Raw genomic sequence first — 23,592 nt, 5'->3', positions numbered from 1 at the left:
AAGGGAAATGGGGAGTCACTTTTTAATGGGTACAGAGTTTTAATTTTGCAAAATGAAACAGTTCTAGAGATTGATGGTGGAGATGGTTGCACAACATTATGAATGTATTTAATATCACTGACTGTACACTTAAATGGTTAAGATGGTAACTCTTATCTTTCACCACAATTAAAAATAAAAAGAGAAGGATTCTGGGAAGGTGGTGGATTAGAAAGCAGTAGGAATCTGTCTCCCCACCTAGACAACAGTTGTACTAGCAGAATCTGTCTGATACAATATTTTGGAATTCTGGAGTCTATTGAAGGCTTGCAATTTCCAGGAGAAGTCCTGGATGTAAATTATGGCAACAGTGATCATGGGCTCTATGTAATTCTACTTTCCCTTTTGCTCCTCTAGCCCATGGGGCTATAATCTTGTGCTACTTTACCTTCTCCTTTTCCTCCTCCTACCCATTCAATAGCCTTGTAACCAATTCCCGGTATTAAATTTCCCTATTTTAAATACCTACAGTGGTTCTGTTTTCTTTTTTGGACACTGACTAATAATCCACTTCTTCAATTAGATTATGTCAATTTAGGTCATATGCCCCCTCCTGTACAAAGAAAAATTGTCATATTCTGTAAATGACTTTTAGATCAACAGGGACCCACTTCCCCAAAAGAGTTTCCCCTTAAGTTGAATGGGTTACATGGGAAAGAGGCAGATACCTGACTAGAGTCAGGATTCTATTGACAAGGAAGAAGGAGGGATGAGGTGCTTGGTAGGCAACCAGTGGTGTCCAAGTTCCCCCATCTAGCAAGAAATGAAGCCAAGATATGTGTCCAAGTCCATTGGACTCGAAATACAGCACTGTACGGTATAGTATAGGGTCAAGTATACTGAACTGGGACCCAAGTCTGTTCATTGCCAGTCTGAACTACAGTGTCTGCGTGTGCGTGGAGGACAGCTTGGATCCCTAGATCTGGGAATGCAGGCCCTAGTTGTGTCATTAGAGCTCACAAGTTGTCATTTCACTAAGGGAGCATGCGTGACAGAAAATTCTACTTTTTTCTAATTCCTTTTTCTCTTGGGGCAGTCCAGTTTCAGCCTCGTGTGTGTGTCCGTGCTTCTGCAAGCCCACAGCTCTGATCGTTATCAGCTGACACAGAAGCTTTGCAGACCTTCCTTTAGTGGTGACAGTTTCACCACTGTCATTATTAAGGTTGTGCTGAACAAAGGAGGTGTTGATCTCTATTATGCTCAGACTTTTTATTTTGCTACATAGCATAATATTGATCAAGTCTAGGGTCAGCCACAGTCACATCGACTTTCTCCAATGTTCCTGCCAACTTACTGGAAAGAGTCTAAGTTAAAGAAGTAGTGTTTGGCCATTACCACATCTGTCACTTAACATTTTTCTTCTTTAATATTGGACAGACTTGGGTATCTTCTGTTGTGTTTTAAGACATTTGAAGCTAAGGAAAGTGTCTAGAATTATGGTGGTGGTTGTGTTGTCTCCATAGAATTGTTCTTAGTGGCGAATTCTGGATTTCAAAGGCTACCCACATAGGATGATCTCCCACATACCCCTCAAATAGATTTCTTCCTTAGAGTTCCTTCCTTCCCTTCCATCCTTCCTTCCTTCCCTCCTTCTGACTCACTGGTATTTCTAAATGTTTCATCAGATTTAAGCAGCTTTTCACATGCATTTTGCTTATTTCCTGAAGCATATCTCATTTTCTAAGCATTGCATAACTGCCCAAGTTAGGGGGCTTTTGGGGATGGGATGGGGAAAGAGGGGAGGGTGTGGAGAGCAAACCCTATTGTTGGAATGTTACAATAACTGTTGATTAACTTTAGATGACTCCCTGAGGTAGAACAAACAACTCACTTTTCTCTCCTACCGTAGTGAACATTCTCATAGATTTTCTAATTCTGATCTTGAGGGTTTTAGGGGTGATAAAATATATAAATCAGAGGCAATTCCAAGGAAGCCCAGTTTGTATCTCCTAGAAATGAACGTGGTGTTATATCTGTACTTGAAGCAGGAGCAAGGGAGAAGAGGTGTCAAAGGAACATGGGTATTTTGGAGCCATTAAGGGTTGCCAGCATCACTAGGACTGATTCAAGCCCTGACTAGCTACAGCATAGCTTCTTAGGGCCGGGGAACTTCCATAGAGTATGGACCTCATCCCCAGCACATGCATGGGTACTTTAAGAGACATCCCATCTAAGCAGAAACCTGTAACCCAATTTGTATGGTCCACAGTATCTGGAAAGGTATACAGTTACTTAAGGACCCAGTGTTACTAATCATGGTCAATAACACATTTTGAGGCCAGAGCATGGTACAAAATCTTTTTCTCATTTCTTTTGGATTCATTTCAGGCCAAACTGAATCAGCCTCAGGAAGGTACCTGGAAATCTCTTTTCTCTCTAGTCTCCTACTCTTATCCCTGCGCTTGTGTTGGGGAAGCTGCTTCCAACTAGCAGGTACCCCCAACAGGTAGGTTCCATCCTGGGATCTTGGCAGATTTTTACAGTCCTTCCTGAGTGTCTTCTTGGGGCTCTGGGCTCTTTAGAGAAGCACACTCACAGGACAACCTCTTCTACTGCTACTATTAATCACTTCCCATAGATACCTTTGATGCTTGTTATGATAAAAGACCCCCCCTCCCTTTTAGAGGTGAGGGTGGGAGGACAAAGCAGGCAAAGGGAAGGAGAGCCCTATCCTGCTACACACCATGGATGTCCACAGGCTGGGGCAAGGAGCAGGTGTTCTGAGACTCGTGAGAAGGGGACGGAGGAGTGGGAAGTCTGCCTCTGAGTGGTGGATGAGGCTTTCTGTGTTAAGTGAAAGTACAAGCGGGGTCCACTTTGTGGGCAGTGGTATAGGACTGCAGTGACACAGCCTCCCTCCACCTTACCAATGTGTGCACCACGGCTTTCTTTTTAGATAATGGAACCGTAACACTCTTATCTACAGCGAGTGTCCTTTCTGGCTTTTAAAATTCTTGGATTTTCTTCACATGGATTTCCATGTAGTATGCATATTTAGGCTGAGAAACGTGGTGTCTTATTCCTATGGAGTCATTTGTGATAATATAAACTGAAATTCAGACCATCTTATAGATATATAAAAATGACCAGAGGCAAAAAGCATTGGGAGCATCTAATAAATGTAATAAGTTATTTTTGTGGCAGCAATATTATTTTAAATACAAACTCTATTTAGAGTGAATATGAAGGTTTATTAGTTAATATTTATAAATCCATTTAAGCTGCTCAGATAAATGGATAATCTAAATAGTTATGGTTAGGCAGGCTGAAATGGGTTTGAGTTTGGTGACATAAAATCCTCATTTCTTGGCCTCTTTCCCCAGCATTCTGCAGGGATACACTGGCTCATTTGAAGCTTTAACCTTCAAGGTTTCAAAGGAAGGAGCCGAGATGCACGTAAGTAGAAGGTATGTGTCTCTTGAAATTTGTTTCTTTCAAGTTTAATGCTCAAAAGAAAACAAAATGTCATTAATTTGACAGTCATGCATAAGAAAAGAGCACTTTCCTCTGTGAAGTAATATATCATAAGGGTTGAGAATGCAAGCTGCCACTTGCTAGCTGTGTGGTCTTGGGCAGGTCACTTAACCTCTCTGTGCTTCAGTGTCCATCCTTGAATGACTTGGATATCTGGATGGCAATGTGCCAAGTGGCATATGCCTTTTCTACCAAACACCTTGTTGATTACGAGCGCTTAACATATGCAAAGTAAGTCATGCTTTCTCTATCAGGCAGTATTCTCATCTGCAAGCTGCTGTTAACCACCATGCTTTGCTGCAATAAGGAGATTTACTGGAAAGCCAGGGGAAGTTCACAGAATAGAAAAGAGGCAGTTTGGAAAAAGGGCAGGAGTCAAGGATGCCACGGAAGCAGCAGCAAGAGCGACGCCCCATCACTCCGGGGACTGGTCTGGCCTGGGAGCTCCTCTGCCACCCAGATGCATCTGGCATGGCTCTTCCCGCCCTCCTCCCTGCACTGTATCAGGAGTGGGTAAAAGATATCTCTGACCCCCTTGGTTTCCGTAATGGGAGGTGGCAATGGAAAGCAGTCACTGGGATCTGTCCTCTTGCCAAGATTACATACAATGGAAAATTCTACCAGTAGGAATATGTGGTGCCTAGAGTGGAGGTGTGTAGATTCTGGGAAAAATCAGAAAAATCACAGATCTCTGCTTTACTTGTATAAGACTTCAAATTTTCCTCAGTAACTCTGTGAGCAGTGATATGCTGGTAAGTGTTTAACAGCTGGCTCTCTGGCCATGATTTGTAGCACTTGTACATTTCCACAGGGCAAATACCCCTACTGTGGCCAATTTCATGATACTACATGACATCTGAGCACAGTTGGAAATACACAGTAACATACTACTGTATAACATTTCAGCCATACAGCTACAACAGATGTAAATAATCTCAAGTGCATAGATGATAGTAAAATGTGGTGAGACAATGAGGAAGAGATGAGTTTTGAGTATTTATTACCTTTGTTAACATAATTTAATTGTAAGTTTATATGATTTAATTTTTAATCATAGCTGTATTTAGCAAATGGCTTGCAGAATTTTTGAGAGAAAAACTTTGAGCCAGTTCCAGCATACCACTGCCCATGAGGTGGATCAATAATGTTATTGAGAGAGAGATTTAGAGATCTGAGAGATTCCTTACACAGTAGGATGTTTGGTGGAGAGGCCTAGGACCTGGGAATTTTGCACAGCAGTCTATAACACTGGGGACTCTCAGTAAAAGAATAATAATAGTACCTGGCATTTACTTAGGAAAACACATTCTTACTCAACATCCCACTCATTTTTGATCCTCACAACAAATCCAAGGAAAAGGTAAGCAAGGTGTGTTACAGGTGAGGGGACGGAGAGTCAGAGAGCTGAAGTGACCACTGACACGTGGAGCCGAGACTAGAATTGGGTCCTTGAGACTTCCAGTTCACAGCTTTTTCCATACCATCCTGCTTCTTTGAACCGCCTGCCATCACTGGGAGAGCCACTTATTATAAGCAGCCCATTAAATAATCCGGGATGTGTATGTCAGGCCTTATTCCCCAAATTCATTCCAGGGGCCTCTCCTGTATCTTCACAAATAAAGAATGAAATAAAGTTGGAGGCTCATAGAGTGGGCAGTGATAACCCATTGCATTAGCAGCTTTGATAGTCAGACCCCAAGATGGCCACCAATGATCCTTACCCCCTGGTGTTCATGTCCTTGGACCCCTACACCGAAGAGGGCTGGCCTTGTGACCAGTAGGATACTGCAGGAATGATGGTATATGACTTCTGAAGCCAGCCGTAAATGGCACTGCAGCTTCTGCCTTGTTCTTTTGGATCACTGGGGGAAGTGCTCTCAGCTCTTGTGCTCTGGGGGAAGTCAGCAGAGGGTTGTGCAGACACCCAAGCAGCCCTGTGGAGAAGCCCACATTGGAAGGAACTGAGGCCTCCCACCAACAACCAGCACTACTTGCCCCCCATATCAGTGAGCCACCTTGGAAGTGGATTCTCCAGCTCCAGACAAGCTTTCAGATGACAGCCACCTTGGCTAACACCTGACAGAACCGCATAAGAAACCCCAAGTCAAAATCACCCACCTAAGTGCTCCCAAAGGATTGACCCACCGAAACTGAGAGATGACCAATGTTTATGTTGTTTTAAGCCACTTAGTTTTTGGGTAATTTGTTACACAGCAAGAGTTCAACTGGATTTCTTTCAGAGCTGCACCATATGGGCTGTGGGTGATCTTAATCCACTACAGAGAGGTGTTAGGGGCTTAAGCGAGCACTTTAAGTAAATTGTTGTGTTGTTTTTGTTTTCCCCCAAAGAAATTGAACTCTAAGTCAACATTGGAGGGCTTTGTACAATATAACGTGAAATGCATTTTCTCTTTAATGCTTTTCTAAGTAAATCTAATGCTTGTGTAACATTTTTTTTCCTATTGTTACCCACAAAAATGTGCACTCTATACTGAGTGCACCTGCAACTCTGAAGAGCAAGGCAGCTTGACCTGGCATTCACTCAGGCGCCCTTAAGTCATCCCACAGCCCTCAGACCCCACCTTCACTGTCCCCTTTGATACTTTTGGGTCTCTGGGCCATGGCATCGCCTGCCCTTTGGGAAAGCCTGAACAAGGGAAAATAATGAAGCTAATTAATTAGGAAGGGAGGGGGCTAGAGACCCCACTGGATGTTGCGGCTGGAGACCTTAAGATCATTAGCAGAACACCAGCCCTAACACCGTCCGGGAGGCTGAGCCTAGAAAAATCCGCTCGTTCCCAAGAGCTCAGGAGAGGATCTCAGCGTAGACAGGCTGTCGTGCCTACCGGGAGGGTGGGAGCCGGGATCACCCCAGCTCCTTGGCGCGTTTCCTCCGAGCTGGAGGAGGCCGAGGGTGGACCCCGGAGCCGTTGCCCAAGGCGAGGCGCCCGAGCGCCGGCGCGGGGAGACCGGAGGTGGGACGCGGCAGGCTGCGCCTTGCAGGCCAGAGGCAACGGGTGCGGAGCGCGCACGGCCCCTGAGAGCCGGCGCCTTCAGCATGGAGTGGGAGCTCAACTTTCTGCTCTACCTGGCGCTCTTTTTCTTTCTGCTCTTCTTACTTTTCCTCCTGCTCTTCGTAGTCATCAAGCAGCTGAAGAACTCCGTGGCCAGCACTGCCGGGGCGCTGCAGCCCGGGCGCCTCTCGCTGCACCGGGAGCCTTGGGGCTTCTCCCACGAGCAGGGGGTGTGACCGGCGCCGCGCGGACACTGGCAGGAGGGCATGGAGCTGTTCGGGCACCGAGCTGGGTCTCGGCCTCGATTCTCTGGCCGCCCGGGTTCGAGGGCCAGGCTCGGCTGCCTCGCTGGCAGGTCCGTTTGGAGGTGGGAGGGGTTGGCAAAGGGGCGAGTTTCTCCGCTCCTCCGGGAGGCTAGGGGTTCGCGGCGCGCGGGGATGTCAGGGACGGCGGGTGTCTGGGGTCTGGGCTGGTGCTGTGCTCTTAGGGAGGGACCCTAAGCTTTTCCGGGGCGGGGAAAGATGCAGAAAAGAGAGAAGTTTAGCTTTTGGAGCCAGAATGGCTTTGAGACCCTGCAAGCTCTTCTTCCAGTCCAACTGCAATTTATCTTGTACCCAAGGGGTACAACACTAAATTATTCAGATAATTCAGTCCAGCCGCTTCCAAACAAAATCGAATGTCATCCTAACCTTTGGGACAGGAGGCAGGAAGAAACGGCGCACTCGAAGTATTCCAAACACTGCTTTAAGTATCTTTGTGCTTCGGAGATGCTAAATGGGATTCAACTGGCGGTGCCAAGGAGCGAGGACTCAGGGGCCCGTTTTTTTATGGGGAATCTCCTCTTCCCCTTGATCCCTACTCCTGTTCTAGACGCCAACCCCGTAGGAGCCTGCGGATTGCCGCGGCGGTAGGTTTAGATTCTGAAACAGCAGGAGGGTGAGCGTTAGAGTGGGAGCCATTGGGAGAGTCCTTGGAGTTGCCATGGAGGGCTGGAGAAAGGAGGCAGTTTAAGCATTGTAGGACAACGGGAAAAGGACAGGAAGAATGTAGGCTGTCCTACGTGATTCGAACATCTTCGGGAAGATTGACGGGCACGAGTAAATTGCTCACCAGTGTGCCCTAAGTACACTCGGGGCAATGTTAGTCTGGGAAATAACTTCATCTTCCAGATGCTTTTTCCTCGGTTTATGCCGTCTCAAGTTCTGGAGCCGAGCTGCTGCTCTGGGCTGGGGTGTGGAGGACCGCGGATGCAGTTACAGCCGGGTAACCGGGCTGGAAACACCAGAGATGGACGTTTTCTGCGACGGTAAGTAGGGACCACCCTTGGTTTCACTTTGTCCCTGGGTAAACTTTTGAAGACCCAGGGCCTTTAAAAAGTGAGAGCTTAGGATGGAGGAAATGGGTGCAATGAAATAAAGGGCTCTCTCCCACTCAGAACCAGTGAGCTTCTACTGGAACCAAGGAGCCAAACTGATTCCTAACCTAGTACAGTGTCTAGGTAGAGGATCATAATAATTAGAATGGGATGTGAGAAGTGATTGCAATTTTAATAAATATGCTCTTTTGGAAAACAGTGTGCAGGGGTTCTTGAAGTTGAAATATGTAATGCAGATACAATGTGTCTTCAGTAAGGGAAGATTTGGGTTCAGTCATGTTTAGGATAAGATAAGCTGTCCCTGTTGTGACTGTAACACGGAAAACATTTATTAATTTTAGTCACAAAGACAGACCATGTAGAAAGGCTAAAAACAATGAAACAATAAGTGTCGCCTAAGTTGATAATATGAAAGTGAAGTGGAAGACAATTATTTTAATAATTCGAGAGAAAGAAAAATGGTCTCACTGTGTGAATATTTATGGGGGAAGTTTTGGCCTGACACATTCAGATAATTTCCTGCTTTCCTAGAATAGAACTGTTGTTAATGAAGTGAGTGTGCATATATACACACATGTATATATGCACATGTGACATGTGTACACACACACATATATATATATACACATACACACACCTCTCTTTATTGGAGGTATAATAAGACTCGATTTGAATTCCCAGTTTGAATCTCAGAATCAACTGCAGTGATTCGAAATTGTACTTTGCACAGTACAATTGTTGTACTGGTTGTATTGGTTGACACCTCTGCAGTGACATGTAGTTATACAGTTGTATGGTAAATATGGACTTTGAAGATGAGTGTGGGAGTAATTAATAAGCAATAATAGTTTACAAGGATGGAAAACAATCCCTTCATACTTTGTAAATAACCAGAATGCAAATTGTTTTAACCACCTGCTTGTCTTGATTTTATAATCCTTTATTCTTCCTAGCAGTGCCACGGGTATCCAGAGGTTTAAATCACCCCTGACTCTTCTAGACAGGAGACTATAGAGAACTCAGGGTGAGTAGTTTGCTGCCATCCCAGTATTAAGCCAATCTCTTTGCTGGTTCTACTGACTGAGTTTCCTACGAAAAGAGTGATTGCCTTTCTCTCTTGTGGCCAGTGCCATTTTATAACCTCCTCAGAATCTAATTCATTAACTACTAAGTTCCCATTTATCCAGGCAAAAATGAATATTTATTCCTATTACCCAATCTCTGCCTGGAACTTGGCCCTAAAATCTGGTAGTTAAGGACTCTCACAAGTTCTCTCAGAACTTGCTGCTGTTGACCTCCTGCTTTGCCCTTGCTTTGTTAGAGATCTTGCTTTTGAAACTTTGACATCTCTACATGAGCTGCCCTCTTCCATTCATTTATTCAATCCTCATTTTTAAGAACCCAACATAGATCGATCTCTCACATTAGAACTACTTTCGAACTCAAATTTTGTGCTACCTATATGCATTTTTAATCTAGCCCTCTGACACCCACAATGGCCTAGGTGCCAGGCTTGTACACATTGGCTGCTCTATCCACCACACCCTGGTGCTGACAATCACTCCACCAAGTCTGTTTTTGAAGACAGTGTACATATGAGCTAGGCATTAAAACATTTTGAAAAGTCAGGAACATTTAAGATAACTGCTCATTATAGAAGTGTAACTTGATTATAGAAAATTGCTGTGTTTTATTTTCAATATAAGGTTTTTAGTGACTCTTCAGCAACGTTAGAAACTGAGTTGAATTTCTTACATTATATGGAAATGGGCCATAATTCGATTGTTACATAATATTAGTATTCTGTTTCAACTGTTCTTATTTCATTGTTGTTTCTAAATTTCAGCTGTTTAAAAAGACTTCAAATCTTATTAGGATAATCTCGATTGTTCCACTGATTTCCAAACTTGTAAGTGCAATGAATCTGCAGTTCTACTTGGAAAGATAATCATTTTAAGTTGAATGAGAATGACATCACAATCATACCTGTGAAATCTAAAATGTCTAATAAAGTAGATTCCTATGTCTGAACTTCAATTTTAAGGCACAGCTGTGGATGCAGGACTGATGCCATCTGGTGCGAGTCCACAGAATAAGAGAGAAAATTTACCCAGGGTGTGCCATGCACTGGCTTTTCTGGGAATGACAAGGTGCCAGGATTTGTTTTTGGTTCACTTGCAGGGGTGGAAACTTGGAACTAGGTGAGTAAAAAATATGCAATATTCTATTTTTAGCTTGACATTCCATGTTTCCAATTTTGTCTATAGTTTCAAAATAAGTGCAATAGGGTTAAAAATTTTTAATGGCCAAAATTCTAAACATTGTAAATGGTTAAACCATTATGGATAGTGGGAAATGATTATTTTTTCTAATTCATACCTACTAATATAGAGACTTTTAGAATACTAATGTAGTACATAGAAAGTACTTGCAGAATACTGTACTCTCTTTTTATTTTTATAGCTACTCTGAGGTACTTGTGCTTATTTAAGCTAAATCCACAATTTAAACTCTGGGACCATTAGGAAATCACTGTCAGCTGTCTGTGTCACATAAAGGGAAAATTAAACATTGAGTTGTAGATCTTTGATGTTGATTTTTTGTTTGTTTGAATCAGTGAAATCAATTTTCCATTTTTTACTTTGTCTACACAAAATAAAGTTATAGATGAAATAATGATCTGAATAATTACCTGAGTAGTTAGCATTTTACCATATAAGAACTTGAGTAAGCAGAAGGGCAGACCTGTGTTTAGAGAATACTGAGAACATAATAGACACTCAGAAAAAAACTTCCTGATGGATTAAGCTAAAACCCCTCTTATTTGCCTTAATAGCAGCTATTTTACACAGTAATCCTGATTATTTCCTCCACCCACCTTTGGTCTGTTTAGGCACTGGTGGGTTCAAGATATACTTTTGTTTTATTAATATGATTCTATGAAGTTTCTTGAACTTGAATATGTACAGATTCTTCAGGCAAGATATTTTTTACTTTCAGATAAAAATTTTCTTATTGGGAATCAAGGTGGATTGCTATCTTGAAATTACTGGACTGAACAGCGGCATTAACAAAGTAGGGGTTTCGTTTTGTTCTCATGTAACAAGGAGGTTGAGGGTCGGCTAGTACTGGTGTTGGTTCAGCAGCTCACAGATGTCAGCGTCAAGGTGGCCCCTGAGGTTCCCATGGCTTTTCCCGTAGGTTCCAAGATGGTTGTTACAGTTCCCCTCAAGAAGATGGAGGAAACCCAAAGGGAAAACAGAGCATGCCAGTTTGAGTCCACTTCCGTTTAAAGAGCTTTCGGCAGCCCAGCAACTTTTGCTTACATCTCATTGGCCAGACTGTGTCATTGGCTCCTGCTATGTCTTAAGATTGGCTGAGAAAGGTAGTTTTTGTAGCTGGACATACAACTGCCTTCAACAAAAATCTGAGTTCTCTTGATAAGGAAGAAGATAATGGTGGATCTTGGGTGAACAACTTGTAGTCTGTGCCCTGGATACAAAATACAGTAGTAAAGAAGCATGATGCTTGAAACATATCAAAACTGTAGCTCCTTCACAACTGGCAACTCCAAGCAACACTGCTGTGCTCTGAGAGAGTGAGTAGAGTGAAGACGTGTTAGGTTTTCTCATGAAACACTTACCAGGACTGCCCTTCTCTATCAGCCCTTGCCCCTATCAGGCTTTTCTAGAGGAAGATGCTGGGAAGCTGCACACTGTCTTGGAGGACATAATCTCTTCATGGAGGTTTGAAATGGGATGAGGAATGTTCTCCCTTGCTACTTCCACATCTGCTTCATTTATCTCTTCTCTGATTTTCCTGACAAATTTTTGGTGGAATCTAGTTGTGTATTTGATCCCCATAAAAGGATCATTTCTTTCATGCACAGGGGAGGGTAATCTATGTGAAGAAAGGCTACTTTACTCCCTTCTGTGACTCCACCACCAATCTAGGAATATCCTGGAAGAATTGCTTCTCAGAGCTGCTTCCATAAGCAGCCTACATCCTGGCTAAGCAAAGGGAGAAGAAACACTTCCCACATCCAGGGCTGTCCAAAAGAACTTTCTGTGATGACAGAAATGTTCTATATTGGAACTGTCTTATATGGTAGCCACTAGCCACATGTGGTTGGCAAACACTTGAAATGTGGCTACTGTGATTGAGGAGGTAAATTTTAATTTTATTTACTTTTAAATAATTTAAATGTAAATAGCCACATGTGGCCAGTGTCTATTGTGCTGTAGAGCATAGTACATACCTTTCTCTTTCCTGCGTTTTAGAACTTGCTGGGTGTGTGTATGGGGAAGGGGGTGGTTAGAGCCACTACGTAAGTCACATGCTTGGTGTTCCATGGTCTTCACTGTTCCACCTTGCCATTGAACTTGTCTCTCAGAGGAAAAGGAAACATGGTATTTTGGAACTAAATTCAAGATGTTAACTTGACATTTACACATTGAACGTATGTATAAGTGGAATGGTCTCCTGGGAACAGATCCTGTGATTGATTTTAGTAATAAATGATGATGGGAAAGGGGTAGTGCTGGTCATTTAACATTCCTAGTGAACATTATGTGTTCCTAGTCAAAGTCAGCAGAGATTATTTTATTCTGTTGTGTAATTCATTCTGTGTTACTTTATTTTTTTAATATTGTGGCTGCTAAATGATACTTCATGTCTGTTTTTCAAAATACTTCGTGGTTTATACTTTTAAAAGGCTGTGAAATAAAAAAATAATTATATGTAACTCAGCTTGGTGTGTGTGTGAATTATTATTACCCATACTTTTTGAAGAGTTAATTAGGATGAGGTAAATGGATGGAAGGAAATATTTATTTTTGTATCAGATTTTCTTTATAATGGGCATGTTTATATGCCAATTAACGTTATTTTTTAAAAATATTAAATGATTCTTTCATTGTATACAGAGTTTGGGTAAAATATGAGGGTGGCAATGGTATTGAGTAATTTTTTCAAGTGTCTGGGTGTTTTTCTACGCTGAGCATCACTTGACTTTTGTCTCAGTGTCCTGTTTTGGTTTGTCTTTTATTAATGAGTTGTATGATTCTTAAAAATATCCTAGACGCTACTCCTTTATCCCAATATATGCTTTGCAGTAATTTTCTTCTAGTTTCTGGATAGCCTATTCATTTTCTTAACAATGTCTTTAAGAGAGGGATTTTAAAATTTTGAAGATAAATTTATCCACTGTTTTATTGCTTTCCATGTACTCTTCCTGTCTTTTAGGTCACAAAAATATACTCCTGTGCTTTCTTCTAGACTAGAAGCTTTATAGTTTTAACTTTTACTATGTCTGTTATCCATCTCAAATTAATTTTTGTATATGCTATGAGGTAAAGATTGGGTTCTCCCCCGGCCTATATATGAACAGTTTTCCCCCCGCCATTTATTGAGAAGACTTTCCTGTCCCCATTGGATTGCTTTGGCATTTCAGTCAAAAATCAAATGACTATTTTTTTTTTTTTTTTTTTTTTTTTGCGGTACTTGGGCCTCTCACTGTTGTGGCCTCTCCCGTTGCGGAGCACAGGCTCCGGACTCGCAGGCTCAGCGGCCATGGCTCACGGGCCCAGCCGCTCCGCGGCACGTGGGATCTTCCCGGACCGGGGCACGAACCCGTGTCCCCTGGATCGGCAGGTGGACTCTCAACCACTGCGCCACCAGGGAAGCCCCTCAAATAACTATTGATTTGACTATGTGGGACTATTTCTGGGCTCTGTATTCCATTACGTAAGGTCATCCTTAGGCTACTACCTCAGTGTCTTGATTACTGTATTTTCACAATAAGTCTTGGTATTCACCACAAAATGTTACGAATCTGAACTTTTCAAAAATAAACTTCTACTAAAGATTTAGTCTACACACAAAAAGTAATTTCAGTTGAAAATGGTTAAATTCAGTAAGAAAACCCGACTATGATACCAGGCTTCCTTTATTCTTGCTTGTAGCCCCACCCATAATCTGAATCAAGATCTAGAGTTGAACTTGGTTAAAAGGATCCTTATAAGTAGAAAATATCCTTTTTTTCTGTTTTTATAGTTGAGAACAAACTACTTTTTAAAGGGACTTTTTACTAGAAAGCTAGAGTGATACAAAACAAACCAAAAAGCATAGAAGCTCATGAGTTGTTAAGGTCCCAGCCTCTTTACCAACCTAAGTCTAGCCACAGATTGGACTGCCTGGCTCAAGTATCAGGACATCCATTCTGATGTTTTCTACTCATCTCCACGGTGGCTGACATTTGAGTGGTTGGATACCAGATCATGCTTTTTAGAAATTTAGCTGAGGTAGTTTGATTGGCACCAAATCATGTCTCATGCCCCATTTTATTTGCATGCAGTTTTCCAGACACACTATTTCTTGTCCTTTACACATCTCAACTGGGGACTCATTGTGAAGTCTCAACCCATTATAGGAAAAGCAAATGGTCACATCCATCTCCTACTACTATAATCTCACCCCACTCCTCAGAGCTAACAGTTCTTAACAGTTTGCTATCATCTTTTGAAATGATATTCTGTGTATTTTCATGCTCTTACAATGTGACTTTGACATTGAGAGATAGGGTCTGTATCCCTTCCCCTGGAATCTGGGCAGGCTTGTGACAGTAGAAATTGGCAGAAGTGACACCGGCTTATGAAACTAGGTCAGGAGAGGCAACGCAGTTTCTCCATCGTTTGATGGAATATCTACTTTTGGAGCCCTGAGTCACCATGTAATATTGCAGTATCCTGAGGCCATCATCATTTTCTGAAGAAGCTCAGGCAAAGGGAGAGGCCCCTTGTAGGGGCTGTAGTTGAGTGTCCCCACAGATGAATAACTCAGTGAATAACTGTTGAGTCCTCGCAGCTCCTTCCAGACTTCCTGGAGCAGAGACCAGGCAGTCTCACTGTGCCCTGTCTGATTCCTGGTGGTTATTTTAATTCACTAAGTTTGGGAGAGTTTGTTATAGCAATAGTAACTGGAGAATATGTCTTAGAAAATTTTAATAAAAATAGAATCATCTTTATTTTAAATTGCTGCTAGAATTCTCAGCAATTTAACAAGCATATGCTACTGATAGACATGAAATTCATTGCCAGTTTTTCTACAGATTGTATTTATACAAGTACGATTGTTGGGTTAATTGGTTTAGAAATATGAAGAGTTGGTAGATACTGACAATCTCAATCTTAAATGACTGTGCCAGTATCGATCCATCTGCTTTCCTATACTATTTGACATTATGGGTCTTTTAAAAATTTGCCATGATAGTGAACAAAAAACAATAGAACCTTATTGGTTTGATCTGAACCAAAGAGGACTTTGTTCCTCTTGTTTCATGTTTATTGGCCATTTTAATTTCCTCAGCTCTAAGTACCTATTCATATTTTTTACCTATTTTTCTTACAGGTTGTTTATCTTTTTATAAGTAATTTATATATACTAGAGATATATAATGACTACATATATAATGAATATATACATAACATAATACATATATAGTGACTATATATATACATAAAATCACTAAACATGTGCACATATATACATACAATCAGTAATCATTCATCAGCCGGAAGTTGAAACTTTTTTCTCCTAGTCAGTTGTCTGTGTGTTAACTTTGTTTTTATTTTATCATACTGATGTTTAAAACTATATATACACATTGTTTAACTGCCATAACTATTTGTGGTAGCACAGTCATCTCCCTCATTTTATCTTCATTTTTCAAAATTTTCTTGGCTATTTGTGTGTGTGTGTGTGTGTGTGTGTGTGTGTATTTCACATAAAAAGTTAAGAATCAGGGACTTCCCTGGTGGCCCAGTGGTTAAGACTCTTTGCTCACAATGAAGAGGGCCCGGGTTCGATCCCTGGCCAGGGAACTAGATCCCTCCTGCCACAACTAAGAGCCTGCATGCCGTAACTAAAAAAGATCCCTCATGCTGCAACGAAGATCTCGCAGGCTTAAATATTTTAAAAAAAAAAGAAGAAGAAGTTAAGAATTTGTCAATTTCCATTAAGTAAAACTCCTTTGGATTCTGGTTGGGATTACATTGAATTTATACATTAATGTTGGAGAAGAATTGGCATCTTTTAGTCCTTTAATGATGGCTTAGATTGTTCACCACATATGGGCAATCTTGGATATTCCTGCTTAAGTATTTTATAGTTTTGCTTGATAATATATAGGGGATACTAAGGGGTTATTGCTCATAAAAGAAAGCAATTGACTTTTATTTTATTTTATTTTTGAGTTTATTATATTTTTATTGGTGTAAAATTGCTTTACAATGTTGTGTTAGTTTCTGCTGTACAATGAAGTGAATCAGCTATATGTATACACATATCCCCTCCCTCTTGGACCTTCCTCCCACCCTCCCCATCCCACCCATCTAGGTCGTAGAGGGCACCAAGCTGAGCTTCCTGTGCTATACAGCAGGTTCCCACTAGCTATCTATTTTACACACGGTAGTGTATTTATGTCAAACCTAATCTCCCAGTTCGTCCCACCCTCTCCTTCACCCACTTTGTCTACATGTCCATTCTCTACGTCTGTGTTTCTATTCCTGCCCTACAAATAGGTTCATCTGTACCATTTTTCTAGATTTCACATATATGTGTTAATATACGATATTTGTTATTCTCTTTCTGGCTTACTTCACTCTGTATGACAGACTCTAGGTCCATCCATATCTCTACAAATGACCCAATTTCATTCCTTTTTATGGCTGAGTAATATTCCATTGCACATATGTACCACATCTTCTTTATCCATTCATCTATGATTGGACATTTAGGTTGTTTCTATGTCCTGGCTATTGTAAATAATGATGCAATGAACATTGGGGTACATGTGTCCTTTTGAATTATGGTTTTCTCAGGGTATATGCCCAGTAGTGGGATTGCTGGATCATTTAGGTCTTTAATGCATTCAGAGTTTATTTTTGTGTATGGTGTTAGGTAGTGATCTAATTTCATTCTTTTACAGGTAGCTGTCCAGTTTTCCCAGCACCATTTATTGAAGAGGCTGTCTTTTCTCCATTGTATGCTCTTGCCTCCTTTGTCATAAATTAGGTGACCATATGTGTGTGGGTTTATCTCTGGGCTTCTATCCTGTACTGTTGATCTACATTTCTGTTTTTGTTCCAGTACCATACTGTCTTGATTACTGTAGCTTTGTAGTATAGTTTGAAGTCAGGGAGCCTGATTCCTCTAGCTGTAAGACCAGAAACTATAAAACTCTTAGAGGAGAACGTAGGAAAAACACTCTTTGACATAAACCACAGCAATTGACTTTTATACATTGATCTTATATCTCGCCCCTTATTAAACTCCTCTATTTATTGAATAATATTTTTTTGGTGATTTCTTTGCATTTTCTAGGTTGTCAGTCATATTGTTCAAATAATGAGTTTTGTTGCTTTGCAACCTGCATTTATGCAGTTTATTTCATTTCTTTTCATATGGCAATGACCAGGACAGTTAGTACAATATTGAGTATTACTTGTGATAATTGGGTATTCTTGTCTTTTATCTTATTTCTAATCTTAATGCTTGTACTTCTAATGTTTAACCTTTAAATATGACATTTGCTGCAGGTTTCAGATATTTTTCTTTTCATTTTTTTAATGGGAATTCTTGTTGTTTTCTTTTGTAATCTGTTTTCTTTTACTCAACAATATGTTGTGAACAGCTTTCCAAATCTAGAAGTATATAAATAAACAAATTTAAATATCTGCATGATATTTCATTGAATATACATACTAAAATTTACTTACTGTGATACTGTGATTAATAATAAGAAATACGTATTTGGTCTTCATCCCTGTTACTGGCACAGAGCTCCTAAAAGCCTTGGAATTTCCTAAGTGAGAGAACAACAAAGGTGTCTTTTTATACATTAATGAGGTGACTTTTGAACTCCACCTAAGGATTGGGGCTGGTTGCCAGGAGAACCAACCCTGTGATTAGAGGGTTGAAACTTTCAGTCCCATCCCCATGACCTCCTTGGAGGGGAGAAGGGCTGGAGATTGAGTTTAATCATGAATGGCCAATGATTTAAACCATACCTATGTAATTGAAGCCTCCATAAAAATTCCAAAAAGATGGCTTCAGAGAGCTTCCAAGCTGGTGATTTGGAGATCTGGGGAGTGTCATGTGTCTAGAGAGCACATGAAAGCTCTGCACTCCTTCCCCATACCTTGCTCTATGCATCTCTTCTAACTGGCTGTTTCTGAGTTATATCCTTTTATAATAAACCAGTGATCTAGTAAGTAAAATATTCCTCTGAATTCTGCAAGCCACACTAGCAAATTAATTGAGCCAAAGGAGGGGGTTGGAGGAACCTTTGATTTATAGCTAGTTGATCAGATATACAGGTAACAGCTTGGACTTGCGACTGACTTCTGAAGGGGAGGTGGGGCAGGGAGGTGGCCGTCTTGTGGGACTGGGCCCTCAACCTGTGGGATTTGATGCTATCTCCAGGTAGACAGTGTCAGAACTGAGTTGACTTGTTAGGACACCCAACTGGTGTCCAAGAATTGCTTGGTGAGTGGGGAATAACCACACACCTCTACCCAACAGTGGAATTGGGTTCATTATACCTAGTCTTCTATTAGTAAACAAAAAATTTTCCATGTGTATATAAAATAATCTACATTGCTTTTTTTTTTTGGCCGCACTGGACGGCTTGTGGGATTTTAGTTCCCTGACCAGGGATCAAACCCAGACCCTTTGGCAGTGAGAACATGGAGTCCTAACCATTAGACCAGCAGGGAATTCCCATAATCTACATTGCTTTGAATCTCTTTGTGCAAACAACTTTTCACATTTCTTTTATCCTTGGCAGTTAGATACCTTGGGTTAAAGGTAAGGAAGGTATCTAACTTTATTATACATTTTGTTACAAATTGTTGAAGGCTGATTTGCCCTCCAGAAAAGATGTACTAATTTATACTGTCATCAACAGTGAACGAATGTGCCGTTTCCCTCTACCCTTGTTAACTCTACGTTTTGACGATCTTTTTAATCTATAAATTTGATAGGTAAAAGCGATTATTTGTTTTTACTGGGATTCATTCTATTATTAGTTTGAGTATTGATCATTTCTCTTTCTTCTTTTGTGAGTTGCCTATTCATATCTTGCCCATTTTTCTATTGAAGCATTCTTCAGTTCCTTATTGATTTTTTTTGTTGACCACAGTGAGGTTAAATCCTCTTCCTTTCCCTAAATACCAGTCCCCATTTCTTCTTCCTGGTTACCAGATTCATATGTATCCTTGTAGAGTAAAAATATACATATTCATGCATATATATTTATATCTTTTTAATTTACATAAATGAAGCCACACTATACCCACATTTTTTGTTCCTTGCTTTATTTATTTATTGGATTTTTTTTTTTTTTGGCTGCATTGGGTCTTTGTTGCTGTGTGTGGACGTTCTCTCATTGCGGTGAACGGGGGCTACTCTTTGTTGCGGTGCCTGGGCTTCTCATTGTGGTGGCTTCTCTTGTTGTGGAGCATGGGCTCTATTCGCACGGACCTCAGTAGTTGTGGCACGCAGGTTTAGTAGTTGTGGCTCTTGGGCTCTAAAGCTCAGACTCAGCAGTTGTGGCGCATGGGCCTAGTTGCTCTGAGGCATGTGGGATTTTCTCGGACCAGGGCTTGAACCCATGTCTCCTGCATTGGCAGGCGGATTCTTAACCACTGTGCCACTAGGGAAGTCCCTGTTCCTTGCTTTAAAAAAGTATAACAATTATTCCCTACTCATTTATTCAACAAATATTTGTTGAGCACTCTTCATGTGCTAGGCACAATACTAGTTATTTGGGATATATTAGTGAATCAAAAAAGAACAATTCCTTTCCTCATGGAGCTTATTTACATTCTACAAAGAGGCTGCTGCTTTTTTAACTGCCCTGTAGTGTTCCACGTGTAAAGGAAGCACAATTTACTTATCCAATTCTTTTGTAATGGATATTTAATTGTTCCCTGGCTTTTGCTATTCCTAACAGCACTACATAGTCCTTTGACATAAATTTTTGATTAATGTTTCCATATATCTATAAGGATAAAATCCTAGATATGGAATTTCTAGATATGTACACTGTATAAATTTTTTTGTTATAGAAATTTGAAAGATATATAAAGGTAGGGGGAATATTACTATAAAATTTATTCTCATTGATTATTTAAACATTAATTTTTATTTATTTGTTTCAAATCATATTCCATTATCTGGATATACCACATTTTTTTAATCCATTTACCTATTGAAAGGGCATCTTGTTGCTTCCAAGTTTTGGTAATAATTAATAAAGCTGCTACAAACATCTGTATGCAGGTTTTCATGTGGACATAGTGTTCAACCCATTCAGGTAAATACCAAGGAGCACAATTGCTGGATCATATGGTAAGAATATATTTAGTTTTGTAAGAAGCTGCCAAAGAACATTTACAGATGAGGTAAGGTATTTAGCGGAGGTGCCTGTTTAAATCTTTTGCTCATTTTTAAATTGGGTTTTTTCTCACTGTTGAGTTTTAGGTGTTCTTTACGTACTTTGGATATAAGTTCTTTATTTGCAGTTACGTCTTTGCAAATATTTTCTCCCAGTTTGTGGCTTGTCTTTTTGTTCTCTTAACTGTATCTTTTGCAGGGCAGAAGTTTTTAATTTTAATAAAGTCCAACTTATCAATTTTTTTCCTTTATGGGTCATGATTTGGTGTTTTATCTAGATTTTCTCCTATGTTACCTTCTAGGAGTTTTATACTTTTGCATTTTACATTTAGGCCTATGATCCATTTTGAGTTGATTTTTGTGAAAGGAGAAAGTTCTGTGTCTAGATTCATTTTTTGCATGTGGATGTCTAGCACAATTTGTTGAAAAGTCTCACTGATTTTTAAAAAACAAAACATGTCATTGGAGGATGAATCCTCATCTCTTCATGCTCCAAAGTTCTACTCATTAAATTGCCTGTCTGTTTTTATCTCTTTTGCTAAATGATTGACATATTCTGAACCTAATGAATTATCAAGCCCTTACTGGATTAGACTGCTTGTCCTGCCTATTTCTCTCTTGCCTTTTGGTTGCAAGTAAGAGAAATCCAAGCTCAAACTGGTATAAGCAAACAAAGAAAATTTATTGACTGAATGACCTAGGGGTAGATTTAGCTGAGGTACAGAGATTCAAACAATGTCATTAAAATTGAATTTTTCCTTCAACTTTTAGCTCCATTTTCAGATATTTAGCATTCAGTCATATTTATTAAGTATCTACTTTGTTCCAGACATTGTTTTAGATCCTGTGGAAGCAGTGCAAATAAGACAAGGAAGGAAGTTCCCTACTTTCATTGGGTTTACATTCTAGTAAAAGTCTTGAGATTCACTCTGATTGGACTAGCTTAGGTCATGTGCTTACCTCACGACCCAATCACTTGGCCAGCAGTGGGCTGATCAGGCCTAAGCCTGGGTAATATGTTGCATCCCTAAAACTAGGGATGGGCCTGCACTGGACCACATGGACTAAGAGTGGGATAGGGCTGGATACCCAAATGAAAACCAGGGATGTTGTTGAGAAAAGGCAGAATGGATGCCGGGAAACAAGTGACAAATGTTCCTTTTAATTATGTCTTTGGGATGACTGACTATGAAAATTCTCCAAGAAGCTATTTCTTTAACCATGATTCTTGAGGGGCTAGGCTATATTAGGGCCAACCAGCTAGCTCTTACAACTTTAATATTTCTTGAGCCTCTATGGAAGAAACCTGATTTTTTTCTGAGTTGTACACGTGAGACTCCCTTGCCAATGAATTAAAAGCAAACATTGCTGGACAGTGTTCTCTCTTTAAAAGGAGAAAGTGCTAGGACATGCCCTATTGCCCTTTCTGCCTTTCTCTTTCCTATTGCTTGAAGCATGGTCACGGTGGCCTCCACTCCAGCAGTGCCCTGGAACATTAGCCCACCTTTATGATGGAAGCTTGTGCTGAGAATGACAGGTGTGTACGTATAGGATGGCTATAAGAAGAGCGCTTCTCATGTCCATCTATGTATGTATAATTTCATGTGGACAGAGTCTGTTCACCTCAATTTTTAAATGAGAATAGCTCTGTTCATTTCAAATTTCTCAGGTAACAAATGCCTAAATTACTCAACATATTTATCCCTCCTCCATACTATTAATGTATTGGTGTTTCTGAATTCTTCAAGATTTGGAAAAGATGAATTTGCAGTCAACATAGATGCTAATTGGATATGATTTATGCTAACAGTAGATTATCACAGTGTTAATTTTTATATGGGACCTGAAGTACATATAGGCTTTTTATTGGACTACCCATAATTATTCATAAAACCATGATAAAATTTGATAAGAATCATCTGAAATCACATTGTAATAGCCAAAATTGTTTTCTTAGTCATTCTATTTACTGAGTTCCAAACACTGCATAGTAAACATGATTAGGATTTGGAGTGCCTTGAGGGACTCACTATGTGCTAAGGTTTCTGGGAAATATATTTGTTCCTCAACAGCATCCCGGGAAAACAAAGATTAAGCAGTCAGTGAAATTCTTTGGAACTAAGGAATAATTGGAGAGGTTTCTGGGAATGTAAAGTGGGCAATATAATGAGGTTTTCTTTTTAAAGTGTTTTTCTTTTGATGTTTCAATATGAGCTTTAAAATATGTTATTTAATTACATGGCCATTTCAGTTTTTGTTGGCCTTGTACATGATTTTAATTGCTCTTATTTCTGTCCTAGAGCCTTGTACCCAGATGTGAAAGTACTTAAAAAGTTAAAATTGCACTCACAAATATAAGTTATCGATGTCATGACCATATCATTATCCTGCCGGTTTTTGGTCTGAGGCAATATCAAAAAAGGCATAATCTTTGAAGGAGAACAAATAAAAATAGGAATTTTACATATCACAAATACATATATGTTTGGATTAATTTAGTAATTCCAGTAATCCCCTCTCTGTTGCTCTGGATGACATTATCTCCTAAACTTATTAATTTTGTGTGGATCATAGATTTTCTTCAGCTGCTTCTAAGTTTCTTAAAAATTGTTTCATGTCCCCTCTGTTTGGTTGAAATTCTAACAAAGGGGACACAAACTCAGATTCCTTCAAAGGTCAGGTAGGTGGCATAAAGGCATAAAGCTATGTGTGTTTGTGTGTAGGTATGTGGTTATGTGTGTTTGTGTGTATGTATGTAGTTGTATATATATGTGTGTGTGGTTGAGTGTGTTTGTGGATTGTATGTGCAGTTGTGTGTGTTTGTGGTTGTGTGTATATTTGTAGCTGTGTGTTTGTAGTTATGTGTATACTTGTAGTTGTGTGTGTATGTGTGTATGATTGTGTGTGTTTTGGATTGTACATACAGTTGTGTGTATATGGTTGTGTGTGTTTGTATGGTTGTGTGTATTTGTAGTTTTGTGTGTGTATGTGTGTATGATTGTGGATTATATGAACAGTTGTGTGTGTTTCTGTGATTGTGTGTTTGTGTGTATGTGTGTAGAGGTATGTGTGTGTGTGTGTGTGTGACTGTGCACACTCACATGTCGGTGAGGGGTGCACATGGGGTGAGGGGTGAAGACTATGGCTGGCTGCACGTACCGGCTCTATTTTTAGATGTGCTTGTCCACAAGTTTGTAAAATACCATGCTGGCCAAACAAAACATCATAGGAAAC

General features: G+C 40.2%; 1 protein-coding gene and 1 non-coding gene across 14 annotated transcripts in view; both read left to right on the top strand.

The window, feature by feature from the left end:
• LOC101272571 (uncharacterized) overlaps positions 1 to 12,650 on the top strand; it is a 50,631-nt gene extending 37,981 nt beyond the window's left edge. For 4 of the 13 annotated variants that reach the window (XR_007477255.1, XR_007477260.1, XR_007477259.1 and 1 more), the window contains 5 exons: positions 3,363 to 3,446; positions 6,654 to 6,882; positions 7,697 to 7,833; positions 8,856 to 10,103; positions 10,903 to 12,650. Coding sequence is in view for 2 of the 13 variants with exons in the window: in XM_049709550.1 (XP_049565507.1) it covers positions 3,363 to 3,446; positions 6,654 to 6,882; positions 7,697 to 7,833; positions 8,856 to 8,916 (511 nt within the window). In the remaining 11 variants the exon portion in view is untranslated. The other 9 variants (XR_007477258.1, XR_007477254.1, XR_007477256.1 and 6 more) reach the window with 9 other exon arrangements.
• A 3,059-nt stretch (positions 12,651 to 15,709) lies between these two features.
• TRNAV-CAC (transfer RNA valine (anticodon CAC)) lies at positions 15,710 to 15,782 on the top strand. The gene has a single exon. It is a non-coding gene; the product is annotated as a tRNA-Val (tRNA).
• The last annotated feature ends 7,810 nt before the right edge of the window (positions 15,783 to 23,592 follow it).

This window comes from Orcinus orca, chromosome 4 (assembly GCF_937001465.1).
Source record: "Orcinus orca chromosome 4, mOrcOrc1.1, whole genome shotgun sequence".
NCBI lineage: Eukaryota > Metazoa > Chordata > Mammalia > Artiodactyla > Delphinidae > Orcinus > Orcinus orca.
This window is presented reverse-complemented; position numbering and strand designations above follow the sequence as displayed.